A 19471-nucleotide genomic window follows, 5' to 3' on the forward strand; every position below is an offset into this window, starting at 1 on the left:
GGAGTCGCTAGAGCGCGATGGGACAAGGACATCCCGGCCGGCAAAAACGCTCCCCTAACCCGTGCGTCGTCATGGGTCTCGCGGTTGCGCATCTCTAGTGACGCCTCAAGCATTGCAGTGCGTTTGACTGCTGCGCCACTCCGGAGGCCAACTAATTGGTCTTTTCACCAATCAGATCGGAAAAATGCTATTACACAAGACTGTTCAAAGGGAGCTTTAAACCAATTTAAGGCCAATTCAAAATTGGTTGTGGTTCTTTTATTTTATGTACTGATTAAATATAAGTAAAGCACCACCTTTCCATGTAACACAATTAATGAAAATAATGTTCTGTTGCAAAAAGATGAGAGAATGTCAATCAAAAGATATTGAAATGATCAAACTAGTTTGTTCAGTTTTCTCTATTGGCTGCACCTGTTAGTTAATTGATTGTCTTGTGGAAGTAGGCCCATGGTAGGTTTGACTAGTCTGCAACATGTGGTGGAAGTGTTGCCTTACAGGAAGTAAAATAAACAGAGCAGTGTTGAGAAATCTCTAACAGGCATGGGGCTGAGTTACATGCTTCTGCTCTTCTCTGGCTTGTGCTCAATTGGTAAGATCTTATTTTAATAGGTTGAAATTGTCTGTGTTTAGTAGAAGTAGTATGGCATGTTCGTTATCTAGGTTTTCTTAGGATTGAGGATTTTTGTCCACAATTTAACAATTCTAATTACTTTACCATAACCACACAATGTCTGTAATTACAAAAATGTTGAATAATGAATTGTCTTTTGATCAGTAGCAGTGCATGACCGTTAATGATTACTGTTGTGAAATAATGCAGCTGTATCCTGTTAGCGTTAGGCCCTTATGGCTTGATTTCAGTTTCTTTGTGGGGAGTTAGGTTTCTCTGCTCATGTTGGTTGACTTAATCGGTATGAGAAATATATTGTCACTTGCCTTTTGGCAACAGTTCTGACTGTCAGTTGTAGCACAGTCTTGTGTAAGCTGTCCTAATTCTGTGTTCATAGGAAGACCTGTCGAACCTAAAACATAACGTCGCAAACATTTAGTGAATTTGTTGAATTAGCTTCTTTTTTTTCAGTCAGTTGCCAAAGGTTAGTGCCTGGCGCTCCATATAAGATCGACACAAATGACAAGGGGGTCCTAAAAGCGGCGCTTCATGGGACCAATTCATTTAACAATCAGACCAATGATGCCTTTCTCTTCAAGCCATCTGCAATTGAAAAAGCCGAAAGACAGGTATGGAGGACTGACATTTTATATTGAATGCGTTGAAATAAGGATGAAAGCTATGTTGAATTGAAGTTCATGCCTCGCTGGTATAGTCCAACTGCACTGCTCAGAAAAATACAGGGAACACTTAAACAACACAATGTAACTCCAAGTCAATCACACTTCTGTGAAATCAAACTGTCCACTTAGGAAGCAACACTGATCGACAATAAATGTCACATGCTGTTGTGCAAATGGAATAGACAACAGTTGGAAATTATAGGCAATTAGCAAGACCTCCCCAATAAAGGAGTGGTTCTGCAGGTGGTGACCAGACCACTTCTCAGTTCCTATGCTTCCTGGCTGATGTTTTGGTCACTTTTGAATGCTGGCGGTGCTTTCACTCTAGTGGTAGCATGAGACGGAGTCTGCAACCCACACAAGTGGCTCAGGTAGTGCAGCTCATCCAGGATGGCACATCAATGCGAGCTATGGCAAGGTGGTTTGCTGTGTCTGTCAGCGTGGTGTCCATAGCATGGAGGCGCTACCAGGAGACAGGCCAGTACATCAGGAGATGTGGAGGAGGCCGTAGGAGGGCAACAACCCAGCAGCAGGACCGCTACCTCCACCTTTGTGCAAGGAGGAGCATTGCCAGAGCCCTGCAAAATGACCTCCAGCAGGCCACAAATGTGCATGTCTGCTCAAACGGTCAGAAACAGACTCCATGAGGGTGGTATGAGGGCCCGACGTCCACAGGTGGGGGTTGTGCTTACAGCCCAACACCATGCAGGATGTTTGGCATTTGCCAGAGAACACCAAGATTGGCAAATTCGCCACTGGCGCCCTGTGCTCTTCACAGATGAAAGCAGGTTCACACTGAGCACGTGACAGTCTGAAGACGCCGTGGAGAACGTTCTGCTGTCTGCAGCATGACCGGTTTGGTGTGAGTCATGGTGTGGGGTGGCATTTCTTTGGGGGGCCGCACAGCCCTCCATGTGCTCGCCAGAGGTAGCCTGACTGCCATTAGGTACCGAGATGAGATCCTCAGACCCCTTGTGAAACCATATGCTGGTGCGGTTGGCCCCGGGTTCCTCCTAATGCAAGACAATGCTAGACCTCATGTGGCTGGAGTGTGTCAGCAGTTCCTGCAAGAGGAAGGCATTGATGCTATGGACTGGCCTGCCCGTTCCCCAGACCTGAATCCAATTGAGCACATGTGGGACATCATGTCTCGCTCAATCCACCAACGCCACGTTGCACCACAGACTGTCCAGGAGTTGGCAGATGCTTTAGTCCAGGTCTGGGAGGAGATCCCTCAGGAGACCATCCGCCACCTCATCAGGAGCATGCCCAGGCGTTGTAGGGAGGTCATACAGGCACGTGGAGGCCACACACTACTGAGCCTCATTTTGACTTGTTTTAAGGACATTACATCAAAGTTGGATCAGCCTGTAGTGTGGTTTTCCACTTTCATTTTGAGTGTGACTCCAAATCCAGACCACCATGGGTTGATAAATTTGATTTCCATTGATAATTTGTGTGTGATTTTGTTGTCAGCACATTCAACTATGTCAAGAAAAAAGTATTTAATAAGAATATTTCATTCATTCAGATCTAGGAGGTGTTATTTTTGTGTTCCCTTTATTTTTTTGAGCAGTGTATCATAGAGATGACAGAACAGACACAGTGGCACTTACCCACGACGGCGGAGGAACAACATAAGGGTTTACCTAAAGGAGGCAGACCTGATGTTAGGGATGATTTTTTATTTAAATATTTTAATCATGAAGAACAAACTAATTGTTCTAGATTGCACATTCAAACCATGTCATGTTATTATAACACCAAGACAGTTTAAACATTTTTTTTTTTACAAGTATAACATTGAGAATTTGCCATATGCAGAAAGCACTACAAGTTGTCTAGCTAACATTACCTCGCTTTGCCAGGGTGGAGGAAAGCCAGAGTTGTCCACCAGAGGTGGGACCATGGGCGGCATACCTGGGGGAGGAATACCAGTGGGTGGAATATCTGGGGGGGGCATAACTGGCGGGCCCATGACTGGGGGGGGGGCATTGGTCCTGGTACATTGCCCATCATTGGATCATATGGTCCGGGCATACCTGGACCATACCCGAATCCTGGCCCATCCATCGGTGGCCCATCAAAACATCCATCCATAGGTCCACCTGAACCCATTGGCCCATACCCATCCATGGGGCCACCTGGACCCATTGGCCCATAGCCTGGCCCATATCCGTGATAATCTGGGGGCATGGGGCCTTGCATCATTGGATCTCCCATAAAGTTAGGATGTGGACCGGGGCCACATGGGTTGATACATTTTATTTCCATTGATAATTTGTGTGATTTTGTCAGCACATTCAACTATGTAAAGAAAAAAGTATTTAAAAATAATATTTCATTCATTCAGATCTAGGATGTTATTTTAGTGTTCCCTTTATATTTTTGAGCAGTGTAGTTCAGGGCTGCCCAACCATCTTCCTGGAGATCTACCATCCTGTGGGTTTTCAGTCCAACCCTAATTTAACACACCTGATTCTACTAATTAGCTGCTCAACCAGACCTTAACTAGCTGACTCAGATATGCCAAATTAGGGTTGGACTGAACCTACAGGACGGTAGATCTCCAGGAAGAGGGTTGGGCAGCCCTGGTATAGTTAAGACTACACCAGGGAGGCACACACTTCTTCAGTTCAATGTAGCTTTCTGTTACAGATTGTAAAGGGACTCGAATACATTTTGGAAGTAGACCTCTCACGGACCGTGTGCCGCAAAAACGGACACAAAGACCCAGACCTGGCCAACTGCAAGTTCCAACCAGATGGTTTGTTGCAGCAGGTATTGTACGTTTTTAGTTTAGAAATATGATACATTATGTTGAAGCTGTATGTATAGCAATTGGGTGAATATCAGCACTAATTTTGGCTGGCAAGTGGATCATAGCTAAAAGTAATAACATTGGAGTGATTAATTATAATAGTGCATTTGTGTCTTTCAGACCTTCCACTGTGTCTTTGAGGTTTGGACAATGCCTTGGCTCCACTTCATGAAGACTACCTATTTTTCGTGCAGCCCATCTGACCGATCTTGAAGGAAGTTCCTAAGCTGTTTCTCTCCATACATGACTGAGCATTTTCATTCCTTGAAATAAAATTGAGCCTTAACGTATAGTTTAACAATGGCTATTACTATATGTCTTGAGTACCAATATGTATCTTAGGTTAACTTATCTAACCTTGTTATCCTCAAATAAGATGGTGGACTGCTTTATCCCATGCAAATTATACAATGAATTATAACTCATGTTTTGGCATGAGTTAGGGTCTGCACAGACTAATACATTCTGATCAACACCTTAAATCCCAGACTGGATCATCATATCTGTAGGAAAGAAAGAATAGAAAATCTGTGCGGCTGTTCCGAGTTGCGTTTGTGCTCGGGCTATCTAACTTCTAGAGATTCCATCTGAAGGCTTGCTCCACAGGGCCTTTGTACAGACTGGGATATGATTCTTCCTCAGCACTCTGTGACCTATATCCTTTGAAAAGCCTGGTCTATGATACAGCCTCCATCATTCAAAGGCTCTTATGAAACCAGTGCAGCAACGTCTGATCTTAGTGAGTAGAGAGCCAGCAGCAGTGGAGGGGCCCCTCCTACAGAGGGCAGCCCTGGGATCAGGCTCGCTGAGTGGGGTCGGAGCTCTCAGGAACATCTTTGAAGCAGCTCTCCGTGCACCCTCTTAATGAGGCCCTTGATCTGATGAGCTCCACTGGCTCTGAGGCAGGGGAGGGTTTCTGTGTGCTCATTTCTACTGTACATTTGAGGTGTCCACTGACATAACTACCCCTGTCCAACTGGTTTCTCTGAAGACATGCAGTGGGGGCGGTAGTGTATATAAACACTAGAAATGTCATTTTTATTATTAGGCAAACTGTTTTATTTCAAAGGAAGCTCAGCTGAAGGCATTCAACATTGAGCAAAAAATTGACATTCCGTTAAGCAGTTGTGCAATATACAAAGTCAGGGGAAATGATTCATACTTATTTCCTTTTTCACCACAGTATGATCAACTTGGTCTAGGATATCTAAATATACACAAGAAATCAGTTTAAAGTGGCACTCCTAAAATACAGATTCAGTGTTCTTTACATCTATTTCTACTGATAAAATTAAGTCTGAAGTACAAGAATAACATTGTCAGTTATTTTTAGGGGTGAGATGAGAGCTCAGTACTGAATGGTTCACACAAGGAAAAGTAACACATTTGGCACCTCATTTCAACAAAACAGACCTGAAATACAATGTACCTTACATTGGGATTTCTTCACAAACAATTTGGCCCAAGGAATGCTTGGTAAAAAAAAAGCACTTGAGCTCCAAAGGAAACACACCATCATACTTGTCAACAGAAGTTAAAGGGTTAATAGTTCATTGTGGGCTGATAAGACTAGAAAGGATGGATATGCATCCCAGTCAAATGTGCCTCAGTAGTGCAGCTATTTAATGAAGACTAGCCCATGTTTTCCTGAAGCTGGCGAAAAGCAATGCAAACGCAGCACATCAAGCATTAAGCCATTCCGATCAATTCCAATGTATCTGTTATTGGAAAACACTCCTTTGGGAAAGACTAGGTAGGGAGGTGTTAGATAGGCAGAGAGCAGTCTCACAGTGCGGAACATATTGCTGTCTGATGAAAACCTATTCTCCATTTTTATTTAACACGTATTGAAAGCGGTAACTCCCCTCAATGTACTCTGAACATTTCATGACTCCAGGACCAAGAACATGTATTCAAAATAGCTTCTGAAGTTTCATAATAGTATGTTAATGGGAAAATATGGCAGTTTTTCCCATTTCCTGAAAAGTTCCTGTTTTGGAGATGAGTGGTTTTCATCAGAAAGCAACACTATGTTTGTTTTTTTTCGAGACAGCGGTTGTGCTCAGCTCCCAGCTCAAACCTTGCTGAGATCCAGCTTGCAGAGGTAAGGGGAGCGGAAAGAGCCTAGGTAGAGGTGGCCGTCGTGCTCGTGTGCCTCGCTGACGTAGGCTGCCACCATGCCGTGGGGGTCATGGAAGCTACGCATGCATGCCCCGCTCTCCTGGAGCTCTATCACCAGACTGTAGCGAGGCACAAACTTCATCAGCACGTCCTGACTGAAGAGCTGCAGGGAGAGGGGGAGGGATGGGAGAGGGGGATGAGTCTTATCACCAAAACCAGACTGAAGTAGAGATCACACAAAGAGACAGTCTAACAACATGGTCTCATGGTCACAATGAATGAGGTATACCGTATGTATTCCTTCGATATGTTAGGCAGATTTCCAGCATGCAAGATCCCAAACCCTTGTATGCAGAAACACCCAAGAAACAGACCAACAGGAATGAATACCAGACTTATAGTCACAGTAAATAGGACACGTCAATCCTCCCTTTAGTCTTTTGGTGGATTAAAATGAACTTCCATGTAAATGGACAATAAAGATATCGTTTTACAACATATCATATAATACCATATGCTATCACATGTCATATCATCTACCTTAAATATTAGCTTCTTTATCCAGGGCTTCTGGGCCAGAAAGTCCAGCATGGAGAATCCAGGGTTGGGCCGCACAGCTGACATGGCCACCCAGTACCCTCCAGAGGAGCTGCGACGGATGTTGTCAGGGAAACCAGGAAGGTTGTCAACAAACGTGTCCATTCCTCCCTTATTTAGACCTGACACATGGACCCTGCACGGACACAGTCAGAAACAAAGTCGTGGAAATTCAGGAGATGAGGGAAAGAAAGTCCATTCTGTCATGCAGATTAAGGTTAAAATGGCTTGCCTCATGCTTATGGTATGTGTGACAGGTAACAGAGGTATTATGGGAAACAATTCAAAAACATTTGACAAAACTCCTGTACGAGCAGTCTTCACAATACTTTGAAGACTGTGTTATTGAAAAACAAGCCAGCTTCAGATCTCTTAGCAACAGCAGGGGATTTGACTCTGTCTGCATTGATAAAGCCAAAAGAAAATGCATGACTTATGACTATTATAAACCAGTTATTGGAGGGAGACAATCTACTTGCTGGGGAAACCTAAAATACCATGAAAAAATTTAATAATAATAATTCTGCCCCATTTTTCAGGGAATCAACTTACTGATTTCCATTATGCACAGTCATCAAATAAAAAACCTTCCCCTAACTGTCTGCATTACCATACGCGCTGAAATTAACAAACAATGAACACCTCCCTCCCACTCATTCCCCCTCACCTCCAAAATTAGTGTAAGGACAAGCCAATATAATGTCTTTCTGCTCCGGCAGCTCAGTGAAGGGGCTCTGTTACCGAGGCAACGGTGAGCTTGCATCATTTATACATGTGAGTCGTGGGAGAACTGACTGCTCCCGGCAATTTTTTAAAAGTTTGATATTACAAAGGCAACATATATTCATGAAATCTTGAAAAGGGAGAGAGACAATAATGAAAACCAGAGAAGAATTTAAAAAAACCTGTTGGCGCACTTGGAGCACGTTAAAAAATCCGGCACCACAACAACCATCTGATGAAACATGAGATAACTAAAGAATGTTTCAATCCCCTTTGGGAAGCATTTCGTCACTCGGTGCAGTAGTGAAATAAGGTTGGTTGTGTTCCTCAGGAGGATCAACTCTACAGTACCTGCGTATCCTAGCCATAGTGGTCTCAGCCACCAGCACAGACTCCTCATCAGGGAAAAGCTGGATCCCGTTGGCAAAACGAAGGTTCTCCATCAGCACGGTCACCTCCTTGGTCTCTGTGTCATACTCCAACACGCTAGAAGACAGGCAAAGGGTTACATACGGACAGCTTCGCTCAGCCGTCAGGTTGTTGTCTTAATAAAGTGTTCAATTTCTTAAAAATATAAGGTACCTGCATTATGTATCAACACAAATGTTTTCATTCTAGAAAATTCAATCTTCAAATATGACAAGGCCCTATACCAGGGGTCTCCAACAGGTCGATCGCGAGCTACCAAAAGCTCGCAGCCCACCTATGAGTAGCTCACAGCCCACCTATGAGTAGCTCGCAGCCCACCTATGAGTAGCTCGCAGCCCACCTATGAGTAGCTTGCCAAACAATTCTGAAAGTACATGCAATTTGCAAGTGTTCCACCGCAAACTGTCATAAACAAATATCACAAGTATCAGACACCGCAAGCTCCCAGCTACTATCGAATCAATTGACATTATCCCACCCCTGGTTAGCCACTATTGGCTTAAAAAGCCAAACCTAACACAATATCTGCCAATTAATTTACAGAAATACGTAAAGTATTTAAAGTAAAGTAAAAATAATACAGAAATAATTCCCCAAAACCTTCTCAATGAAATGTTAACTGTAAAGTAAGCTTACCTGGCAGAAGTATATCACGAGTAAGTATATCATTTGTATCTGTTATTTGTCCATTTTGCCATGAAATGAGCAGCAACAGTACAGAACCATCGCTAGACAGGCACATTAGATGGCACATTCCTCACTCGCTAGATGAGAAATTAAAAAGGGCCAGATGTGCAATTAAAGGGGAATTACACTCCAAAATCCTTCCAGACATAAAATAAATTGTCTCCTGATTTGATTTAAGCATTGACATGGACTCAGAAGATTCCATTTCATTGTTTCTCTACAAAATTATCATTTTGAGATTGAAAAAGTAAAATATCTAAAACCCAAAAAATAAAACAGAGTACATAATTTGGGAGATAAAAAAATTACATATTTTATAGGGCTTTATAGGGATTTGTTTGTTGTTTATTAGCCATTATTGTACCAGGTATATTGTAAGAAAACAGTGCACTACTTTCTCCTGTACACTAAGGACCCGGGAAGTGTTGCAGAGGAGAAGAGAAGAATGTGCCTATTGAAAGCTAGAAAAAAATGAGTAGCTCACAACATGTTTCATTTCTCATGCTACAAAAGGTTGGAGACCCCTGCCCTATATGCATATCAAATATCAATAGAAACTCTTGACAAAGTAGACAAGACCTTGCTATTAGAATGTGCTCAAGGATCTCCGTGTGTTCTGTGGTAACAGTTACCGTCCATCTGCTGTGGCCTCCATGATGAGATGAAGGTAGTCTCTGCGCTGCCACCTGCTGCTAGAGTCGGTGAAGTACACTTTCCTCCCATCCTGCGTTACATCCAGGTCATTGACAAAGGAGAGCCTCCGGCCCCCAACCATCTGCCCAGCCGACACCAGGTTGGTCACCTCACCTTCGTAATGAGTCAAAGAAACACTAAAATGACTTGCATAATCCAGCACTTTAATTTTCAGGATAGTATATTGAACCAAATTGATTAAACTGAGTAAAAGGTGAAATTGTTGGAAAATCTAAAACAAATATTTAATACCTTGCAAAAAAACAAACAGGTCTTTGTCACATTATTGATATTAAAAATCGATCCTATAAGGAATAGAGAACTGCGATGCCATTGCTGTGTGTGCTGCTTACCTGTGACAGGGTTGACCTTGAACAGCCCCAGGTAGGCATCAGCTACAAACAGGGTGCCGTTAGGACCCACTCTGATACCCAGGGGTCGTCCACAGCTAGGCTCCTGTTCACGGGATCCATCTACAACAAAGCACATAACACAGTGGACATGTGGTGTGTAAAGTGATTTTTAATTTATTGGGAGAAATTATTTCAATCATTTTGAACAGGCTAATCTGATTAATATGAGCACATGTTTGGATTAGAGCTTGAGTCTATTCTTGAGGTCTTTTCAGTTTTGAGCCAACATGCTAGGCCTGTTGTGCATTAAGCTGTCCTTGTTGTGTAAGCATGAAAACAATCCATAAAGGGCATGAGGGAAATGCACCTGCTAAGAGTTGCTTATGAATGAGCATTTGAAACTCCAGTCTTGAGCAATGGGAACTGTTGGGTCATTCGTCTAAATCATGTCATGTTGAGGGAAGAGACAACATTGTGTCATGAAAGCTTAAGAAATCAGATGGACACACAAGATGGACACACAATCAGATGGACACACAGTGTGTGAGTAACCAGTTAGTCAAAGCCCCTCTCTCACTTACCACAGGGTGGCTTGCCAAGTCTGGCTATAACAGTGATGCTCTTGCCCTCAATCTTCACTATCTTTCCATCAGCCGTACCAGTGTAAATCAAATCTATAGAGAGAGAGCGAGAGATAAACAATCAAAATGTGCATGTTGAAACTGGTCAAACGCAAAGGCAATATGTTGGACATCAGCATAGAACAACCGTTGCAGAGGTAAACTAATAATGCACAAGTCAAATCAAAGGTGACAATGTGTCATGCCAAATATCTGTCCGTCACTAAGACCCACAGAGTATGTGCAGATTTGGAAACTTAAGCATCTGCTATTATTGGTCAACACAGCCATCCAGACAGTATTACCCCAGCATTGCCCCCTCAACTTTGAACTATCAGACTGCTGTTACTGTGGAATCCCCACAAATTACACAAGCCCCAAACAAACTGGGTGAAAGATGTGAAAGACATTGTCATGTGGCGAGACTCCAGCTGGAATACTCTAGTCCCATACTGACCTCCAAAGTTAGCGATAGACTCTGGGCCAACAAGCTGGTCCTCAAACAGCCGCTGTGCCTCCCTCAGCTTAAAGTTGGGCTCGTAACAGCCAGACATAAGGGGCGGCTCATTGAGGCTGAAAAGACAAGAGGAAAGAAATGAGGAAACAAAATCAAAAAGCGCCTAAGGGAAAATTGCAACCGTGCATTCAAACTTTGAGCAGAGTGCCTCATCAATCTTTCTTCAATCAATAATTAAGCAATTACTGAAAAAGTAATGTTTGGCTAAGCATTTTGTCTTTGCATCAGAACATCTAGGCCTACATGATCAATTCTATTGATAAGGGATAACTGAAACCATTCTACATACTGACTATATACTACATAATATGTATGCTATACAAGTAGTATAGGCCCAGTCATTCAGTGGAGTGAGATCTGTGAGAAGGACTAGTACATAATAGTTTCCAAAAAACGATTTCCAGAAAGTTGAAAAGTAAGCAGAAATGTTGACTATGCAGACTGATTCTAAAGTATCTTGCTGTAAAGCTGATTAAACAGTCTTAAGCAGGAAGTACCAGTGACTCGCTACACTACAGGACTGTTTTGCTATCACAGACTGGAATATGTTCCGGGATTCATCCAATGACATTGAGGAATACACCACCTCAGTCATCGACTTCATCAATAATTGCATCAATGACGTCGTCCCCACAGTAACTGTACGTACATATCCCAACCAGAAGCCATGGATTACAGGCAACATCTGCATCGAGCTAAAGGCTAGAGCTGCCGCTTTCAAGGAGCGGGAGACTAATCTGGACGCTTATAAGAAATCTCGCTATGCCCTCAGACGAACCATCAAACACAAAGCTGCTGGGCCAGACGGATTACTAGAACGTGTACTCAAAGCATGCGCGGACCAACTGTCAAGTGTCTTCACTGACATTTTCAACCTCTCCCTGACCACCATAGTCCCTGTGCCCAAGGAAGTGAAGGTAACCTGACTAAATTATTATCACCAGGTGGCACTCACGTCTGTAGCCATGACGTGCTTTGAAATGCTGGTCATGGCACATATCAACAGCATCCTCCCGGACACCCTAGACCCACTCCAATTTGCATACCACCCCAACAGATCCACAGATGACGCAATCTCAATCGCACTCCACATTGCCCTTTCTCACCTGGACAAAAGGAACACCTATGTGTGAATGCCCAAGTTATAGACTGTTTTCTCTGCTACCACACAGCAAGCGGTACCGAAGCGTCAAGTCTAGGACCAAAAGGCTCCTCAACAGCTTCTACCCCGAAGCCATTAGACTACTGAACAATTCATAACAATAGCCACCGGACAATTTACATTGACACCACCTAATTGCTCCTGTAAGTCGCTCTGGATAACAGCGTCTGCTAAATGACTCAAATGTAAATGTCAACATTCCTTGAAGTCATTACGTTTCTGAGACATTAGAGTGAACATGATTCTAAAGAACAGGAGAGAAAAAAAAGAAGGATTTAAATTCTTGACAGCTCACCTAAGCAGCTCAGGGTGAATAGGAGACTCAAGCAGAAAAAAGACTACAAGCATTGGAAGGATCAGGCATCCTCCCAGGGTCACCAGGATCACACGGAATACCTTTCCACTATAGGTACTGGGAAAAACAAAACAGATAAATGAAACACTTTTTTAAATACAGCTGAGGAAATGTTTCCTCTCTCAAATTCATAGACAGGGCACTAGATGCAACGACTGACAGTCTGACATTCATATGATATATATTTATACATTGTCGGTGTATGTTGTTGTTAAACAATGGCATAGGCCTATAACCTTTATATTTGGGGTTATAAGTTACGATAGTTGTGTCCTCAGGCGTAGGCCTAAGTTACATTCTTCAAGAATCAATGGGTATATCGAACCGATTCCCAGATCCCAGACTATAGCTTTAATATCAATTTGTTATTGGGTGTTTGAAGAGATCTATGAAATCTGGTCAACAGTGGATAATACAGTACTCAAAACATACACACAGAATGCACATGTATCTATTTTCAGAGGGAAAGCATCTATGAAAAACCTGAATAGGCCTTACTATCAGTAGCCTACACTAAGTGCACGCTGGTCAACGCTCTCTCCACTTATTACTGACTGTTTGGTTCATACCATGCATGCATAATGCAAAGTAATTGCACATTCAGTCCATCCACTTTTACCTTTAGTCAGTGAGTGTACAACTGACCTAGATATGGATTGTTTACCTCTGCATCTGCCATCAGCTAGGAAGCGCAAATGAGAATCATGCAGTCTGATACACAGTGGTTGATTGTGCATCGTGATGCAATACTACAGTAGCAAGGAAAGCAGCATCTGATGTTAATATCAATACTGAGTAAGATAGCTTACCTGGTGCCCTTGTATTGGGGTTCCTGTAATTCGTCTGTGATGATCTGTGGTCTGTTCAGTCTCCTGAACCGCAGTCCCTCTGGCTCATTCATAATGAAATTAGACTTCTTCTACTATGACTCTATTACCCAAGAATGATGTTTAAAATAAGAAGCTCGCTACATGAGTAGGTTGATCATTTGATTGGTTGTAAAGACAGACACATACAGGATATCGTAGAGATATCTACAGTATACGACGAGCTTTCTGAGTGGACACCTTTTTCGCAATACGCATTTTTTTCTTCTACGTCAGCGACAGCTGCTGTCTCTAGATCATTGATGTTCAACGCCACCTTCTGTTGTGGAGTGTGCATTACAGACCCTTTTGGAACGTCATATTGCCAGAGATAAATAAAATAAAATGTTATTTGTCACATGCGCCGAATACAATAGGTGTAGACCTTACAGTGAATTGCTTACTTACAAGCCCTTAACCAACAATGCAGTTTTAAGAAAATACCTACAAAAAAAGTAAGAGATAAGAAAAACAAATAATTAAAGAGCAGCAGTAAATAACAATAGCGGGGTTATATACAGGGGTACCCATACAGAGTCAATGTGTCAATCTGCGGGGGCACTGGTGTTGAGGTAATTGAGGTAATTATGTACATGCATGTAGGGTTATTAAAGTGGCTATGCATAGATAATAACAGAGAGTAGCAGCAGCGTGGGGGGTTCAAATAGTCTGGGTAGCCATTTGATTAGCTGTTCAGGAGCCTTATAACTTGTGGGTAGAAGCTCTTTAGGAGCCTCTTGGACCGAGACTTGGCGCTCCGGTGCCGCTTGCCGTGCGGTAGCAGAGAGGGCAGTCTATGACTAGGGTGGCTGGAGTCTTTGACAATTTTTAGGGCCTTCCTATGACACCGCCTGGTAGAGAGGTCCTGGATGGCAGGAAGCTTGACCCCGGTGATGTACTGGGCTGTACTCACTACGCTCTGTAGTGCCTTGCGGTCGGGGCAGTGATGCAACCCGTGCTCTCGATGGTCTAGCTGTAAAACCTTTTGAGGATCTGAGGACCCATGCCAAATATTTTTAGATACTGGATATAATTACGAGATGCTGGTGTCTCCGCCCTAACAATGGGGATTCGTCGACCGTAGAGCAGAACAGCGGGCTGTCAAGCTCCCGCCTATTCCTCTCTTTGGATTGGTGGATACATTTCGTTGTTTAAATACTTTTTGAATATTCTATGAGGGGTGTTGACGTCAACCACCTGTATTCAATGGAGAGTGATATGCCATGCTATTTTCATGAATATGTATCACAGGAGGTTGGTGGCACCATAATTGGGGAGGACAGGCTCGAGCAGAACAGTATCAAATACATCAAACAGATGGTTTGATATCATTCCATTTGCTCCGTTCCAGCCATTATTATGTGTCGTCATCCCCTCAGCAGCCTCCACTGGTACGCATAGACTGTTTCGAACTCTGATATAAGATGCCTTTCTCAAAATTGCCGCGATGTGACTTGCATCACACTTATCAGTACACTCGTAACAACCTAAACATTACGAAACTTCTATTAGATCAAATGAGCCTCACATATCAAAATAGCAATTCATTTTTTCCTTGACTAAATTCAGCACTCTCTCATTTCCCATTCCCTGTGGTGATACTGAAGATTTGTTCCCCGACGTGACCACTAGATGAAGCTATAGGCCTACTCCAGGGGTGAACGTAAGGAGGGAATTTCTGGTGCTGCATCCCTGCAAAATAAAGGTAAAAACGTAAAAAATCTGGCCAACTGACAATCGCCAAATGTCATTAGGCCTACACTTTTGGGCGTTTTGTGTAAAAGATGTCTGTTTCCATTCATCACTGTTTGGAGGCTAGAAATATGTTGTGAGTGGATGAACATGATTGTTTGACAATCAGATGGAAACTGGTTGCGTTTATTCAACAGTAAAAGGTCATACATTTTAAAAGTGAAATGACAAATCTTTACGACTAGGCCCACAGAGATCCTATTGAATTAATAGGGATTCTATATGTAATTCTAGGATTAGGTACATAAGAAATGTTGGTGCATGAGGTCCCATATCGGGATGAAATCACATCTACTTTCACCCCTGGCCTATTCCATATAGCCACAATGGTAGAAACATAAACAAAACACTTTCTTAATAATTAATGATCTGCTTAACGTGAACAGATTTTGGGCAGAGTAAATAAACCCTTTCGCTTCGCCTCTTCTTCTCTGATATCACCTGACGCAAACTCCCTTGCCCCATGGCCATGAATGTTTACATGTGACACTGGCAATGTCCCAATTATATCTCTCCCTCCCAAAGTGGGCACTTGTTCACTTTCCTTCACTGATTCGAAAGGAAATGACTGGTATAACACATGTGGGGGAAACCCATGTCTCTACAATTCCAATGCATTTAGATTTGTGGGAAGAAGTTCATGAGTAGTGAACGAGTGCACACTTCCCACATTTTGGGCAGATTTTCTACATTTTGGTTTTGAAAAGTGCATCATCAGGGAATGGGTATGCTACTTTAGATTCCATTGTGTTTTGTATTTTTGTTTATTTTCGCAGGTTTTGTGGATGGTAACGTTAAAGGGGAAATCTGCAGTTGTTTCATCCATTTTTGGAATTTATGAATTTAAGAGTGATAACATTTCTCCATCCCCATCCCTCAGCTTTTTGCTAAAACTGTGAACACTTTGTTGTTGTTTCAACTGCGGAATGCTCCTTTAAGCAACTGTGATGTCACAATGCACATACTCCTGGGGTGACTCCGGTAGCGTTCTCTTCCTCAGACTTTGCATGCGTCAACCAATGGTTGCGTGCCATGTCATCGACTGTGTCATTGACTGACAGGTTACTGTAACATTTGATGTGATTAGCTGACACGTAAAATATCTATCCAGGTGTTGTAAGATCTGGCACGTGTCAGCAACACCTGGGCAGAGGAATGTGCCATTATTTGCTGTTGCAGAGCAGTTCAAACTGCCAGTAGGGGAAGTAGCAGTCTGACTGGTCCTCCACCCTGGAGTTCAGGGTGGAGGACCGGTCAAGTTGCTGCTTCCCCTACTGGCAATTTAAAATGCTCTGAGGGAATCTCTGTCAGAGCGGAGACTTCTGGCCCTTTGCCCTCTTCCCTAGGTGCAAGGAGGTAGTCACCCTGCAGGAGAGAGTTACTGTAGAGCAGCCTACCTCCAGCATCACTCGTTTTAGGGTGCTCTGGGCAGACTTAATCAATGAAGCCAAAGATCTCCACCTGCTGTTGGAGTTCCTCTTCCAGGCAGAGACCTTCAGCTTTGACTCTGAGATAGCCTCGCAGCACGAGAACATTGAGTCTCTTTGTCATGGCCAAGGTCTCCACAGCAGCCACCTCAAGCAGTCTCGTCTATGACGAGCTCAGCCGCCTCAAGCCGAGTCTCCTCCATGACGGGCTGGGGAGGCCACAGTTGCTATCTGCTCCCTGTAAATGCAGGGCAGAATCTGGTCAAAGCACCCAGAAATTAGTGACTGGGCAGATCTGTCCCGGTTCAGTTGCAAATTAAGCTAAATGACCAAATGACCTTGTTTCAGACTCTTGTTATACTGTTTCAACTGACGTCACGATAGCATAATGACATAATAACCTTTTTCCTCTTTTTTTTAGGGTGTAGATCAGCTTTAATATTGCAAATATATTCTGGCTTCCATCAATGTAAATGTCTGCATCATTTTCAATCCCCCATGTACACTACCGTTCAAAAGTTTGAAGTCACTTAGAAATGTTCTTGTTTTCCATGAAAACATACATGAGTGTCAAAATGAATAGGAAATATAGTCAAGACGTTGACAAGGTCATAAATAATGATTCAAACTTTGCTATCGTCAAAGAATCCTCCATTTGCAGCAATTCCAGCCTTGCAGTCCTTTGGCATTCTAGTTGTCATTTTGTTGACGTAATCTGAAGAGATTTCACCCCATGCTTCCTGAAGCACCTCCCACAAGTTGGAGTGGCTTGATGGGCACTTCTTACGTACCATACGGTCAAGCTGCTCCCACAACAGCTCAATAGGGTTGACTGTGCTGCCCATTTCGTTATAGACAGAATACCAGCTGACTGCTTCTTCCCTAAACAGTTATTTCATAGTTTGGAGCTGTGCTTTAGGTCATTGTCCTGTTGTAGGAGGAAATTGGCTCCAATAAAGCACCGTCCACTGCAAAATGGAGTGATAGCCTTCCTTCTTCAAGAACCCTTTTACCCTGTACATATTTCCCACTTTACCACCAACAAAGCACCCCCAGACCATCACACTGCCTCCACCATGCTTGACAGATGGCGTCAAGCACTCCTCCAGCATCTTTTAATTTTTTCTGCATCTCACAAATGTTCTTCTTTCTGATCCGTTCACCTCAAACTTAGATTCGTCTGTCCATAACATTTTTTTCCAATCTTCCTCTGTCCAGTGTCTGTGTTCTTTTGCCCATCTTATTATTTTATTGGCCAGTCTGAGATATGGCGTTTTCTTTGCAACTCTGCCTAGAAGGCCAGACTGGTGTTTTGCGGGTACTATTTAATGAAGCTGCCAGTTGAGGACTTGTGAGGCGTCTGTTTCTCAAACTAGACACTCTAATGTACTTGTCCTCTTGCTCAGTTGTGCACCGGGGCCTCCCACTCCTCTTTCTATTCTGGTTAGAGCCAGTTTGAGCTGTTCTATGAAGGGAGTAGTACACAGCGTTGTACGAGATCTTCAGTTTCTTGGCAATTTCTCACATGGAATAGCCATCATGTCTCAGAACAAGAATAGACTGACGAGTTTCAGAAGAAAGTTCTTTGTTTCTAGCCATTTTGAGCCTGTAATCAAACCCACAAATGTTGATGCTCCAAATACTCAACAAGTCTAAAGAAGGCCAGTTTTATTGCTTCTTTAATCAGAACAGTTTTCAGTTGTGCTAACAATTGCAAAAGTGTTTTCTAATGATCAATTAGCCTTTTAAAATGATAAACTTGCCATTGGATGTTGATAATGGGCCTCTGTACGCCTATGTAGATATTCCATAAAAAAGTCTGCCATTTCCAGCTACAATAGTCATTTACATAAACATTAACAATATTTACACTGCATTTCTGATCAATTTGATGTTATTTAATGGACAAAAAAAAACGTGCTTTTCTTTCAAAAACAAGGACATTTCTAAGTGTCCCCAAACTTTTGAACGGTAGTGCATATTTTTTTGTAAATATATAAAATATATACAGTGCATTCAGGAAGTATTCAGACCCCCTGACTTTTTCCAAATGTTGTTTAAGTTAGCCTTATTCTAAAATGGATGAATACATTTTTTTTTTATCATACCCCATAATGACAAAGCGAAAACATGCTGTTAGAAATATCTTATTTACATAAGTATTCAAACCCTTTGCTATGAGACTTGAAAGCGAGCTCAGGTGCATCCTGTAGCATTGAAAGTCCCTAAGAACACAGTGGCCTCCATCATTCTGAAATGGAAGAAGTTTGGAACCACCAAGACTCTTCCTAGAGCTGGCCGCTCGGCCAAACTGAACAATCAGGGGAGAAGGGCCTTCGTTAGGGACGTGATGAAGAACCCGATGATCACTCTGACAGAGCTCTGGACTTCCTCTGTGGAGATGGGAGAACCTTCCAGAAGGACAACCATCTTCGCAGCACTCCACCAATGAGGCCTTATGCTAGAGTGGTCAGACGGAAGCCACTGCTCAGTAAAAGGCACATGACATACACAGTGCCTTGCGAAAGTATTCGGCCCCCTTGAACTTTGCGACCTTTTGCCACATTTCAGGCTTCAAACATAAAGATATAAAACTGTCTTTTTTTGTGAAGAATCAACAAGTGGGACACAATCATGAAGTGGAACAACATTTATTGGATATTTCAAACTTTTTTAACAAATCAAAAACTGAAAAATTGGGCGTGCAAAATTATTCAGCCCCTTTACTTTCAGTGCAGCAAACTCTCTCCAGAAGTTCAGTGAGGATCTCTGAATGATCCAATGTTGACCTAAATGACTAATGATGATAAATACAATCCACCTGTGTGTAATCAAGTCTCCGTATAAATGCACCTGCACTGTGATATTCTCAGAGGTCCGTTAAAAGCGCAGAGAGCATCATGAAGAACAAGGAACACACCAGGCAGGTCCGAGATACTGTTTATGAAGAAGTTTAAAGCCGGATTTGGATACAAAAAGATTTCCCAAGCTTTAAACATCCCAAGGAGCACTGTGCAAGCGATAATATTGAAATGGAAGGAGTATCAGACCA

General features: G+C 42.8%; 2 protein-coding genes across 3 annotated transcripts; one reads left to right on the plus strand and one right to left on the minus strand.

Moving 5' to 3' along the window:
* The first annotated feature begins 436 nt into the window (after positions 1–436).
* Positions 437–4420, plus strand: cst7 (cystatin f). Of its 2 annotated transcripts, none has more exons than XM_021580339.3 (4): positions 437–592; positions 1085–1242; positions 3955–4077; positions 4238–4420. In XM_021580339.3, exons 1-4 carry the CDS (start codon positions 544–546, stop codon positions 4328–4330), a joined length of 423 nt encoding a protein of 140 aa, XP_021436014.3. In that variant the 5' UTR covers positions 437–543; the 3' UTR covers positions 4331–4420. The 2 variants fall into 2 exon arrangements, with proteins under 2 accessions (XP_021436014.3, XP_021436013.3); XM_021580338.3 differs by having other exon boundaries at positions 463–592; positions 1070–1242.
* A 732-nt stretch (positions 4421–5152) lies between these two features.
* LOC110502369 (adipocyte plasma membrane-associated protein) lies at positions 5153–13524 on the minus strand. The gene is made up of 9 exons (XM_021580337.3): positions 13184–13524; positions 12315–12431; positions 10798–10913; positions 10302–10394; positions 9721–9840; positions 9307–9481; positions 7910–8044; positions 6779–6971; positions 5153–6401 (listed from the first exon to the last, which is right to left on the minus strand). Exons 1-9 carry the CDS (start codon positions 13273–13275, stop codon positions 6192–6194), a joined length of 1251 nt encoding a protein of 416 aa, XP_021436012.1. The 5' UTR covers positions 13276–13524; the 3' UTR covers positions 5153–6191.
* Positions 13525–19471: the final 5947 nt, after the last annotated feature.

The sequence above is a fragment of the Oncorhynchus mykiss genome, chromosome 23 (assembly GCF_057628025.1).
Source record: "Oncorhynchus mykiss isolate SJ-2025 chromosome 23, ASM5762802v1, whole genome shotgun sequence".
NCBI lineage: Eukaryota > Metazoa > Chordata > Actinopteri > Salmoniformes > Salmonidae > Oncorhynchus > Oncorhynchus mykiss.

Coding starts and splice junctions, on each gene's coding strand:
- LOC110502369 (XM_021580337.3), bottom strand. CDS start 13,275: ATGAATGAGCCAGAGGGACTGCGGTTCAGGAGACTGAACAGACCACAG. Junction 12,432..13,183: donor CCCCAATACAAGGGCACCAG/GTAAGCTATCTT, acceptor TGTTTTTCCCAG/TACCTATAGTGGAAAGGTAT. Junction 6,972..7,909: donor ACTATGGCTAGGATACGCAG/GTACTGTAGAGT, acceptor GTGTCCGTGCAG/GGTCCATGTGTCAGGTCTAA.
- cst7 (XM_021580338.3), top strand. CDS start 544: ATGGGGCTGAGTTACATGCTTCTGCTCTTCTCTGGCTTGTGCTCAATT. Junction 593..1,069: donor CTCTGGCTTGTGCTCAATTG/GTAAGATCTTAT, acceptor TTGTTGAATTAG/CTTCTTTTTTTTCAGTCAGT. Junction 1,243..3,954: donor TTGAAAAAGCCGAAAGACAG/GTATGGAGGACT, acceptor TTTCTGTTACAG/ATTGTAAAGGGACTCGAATA.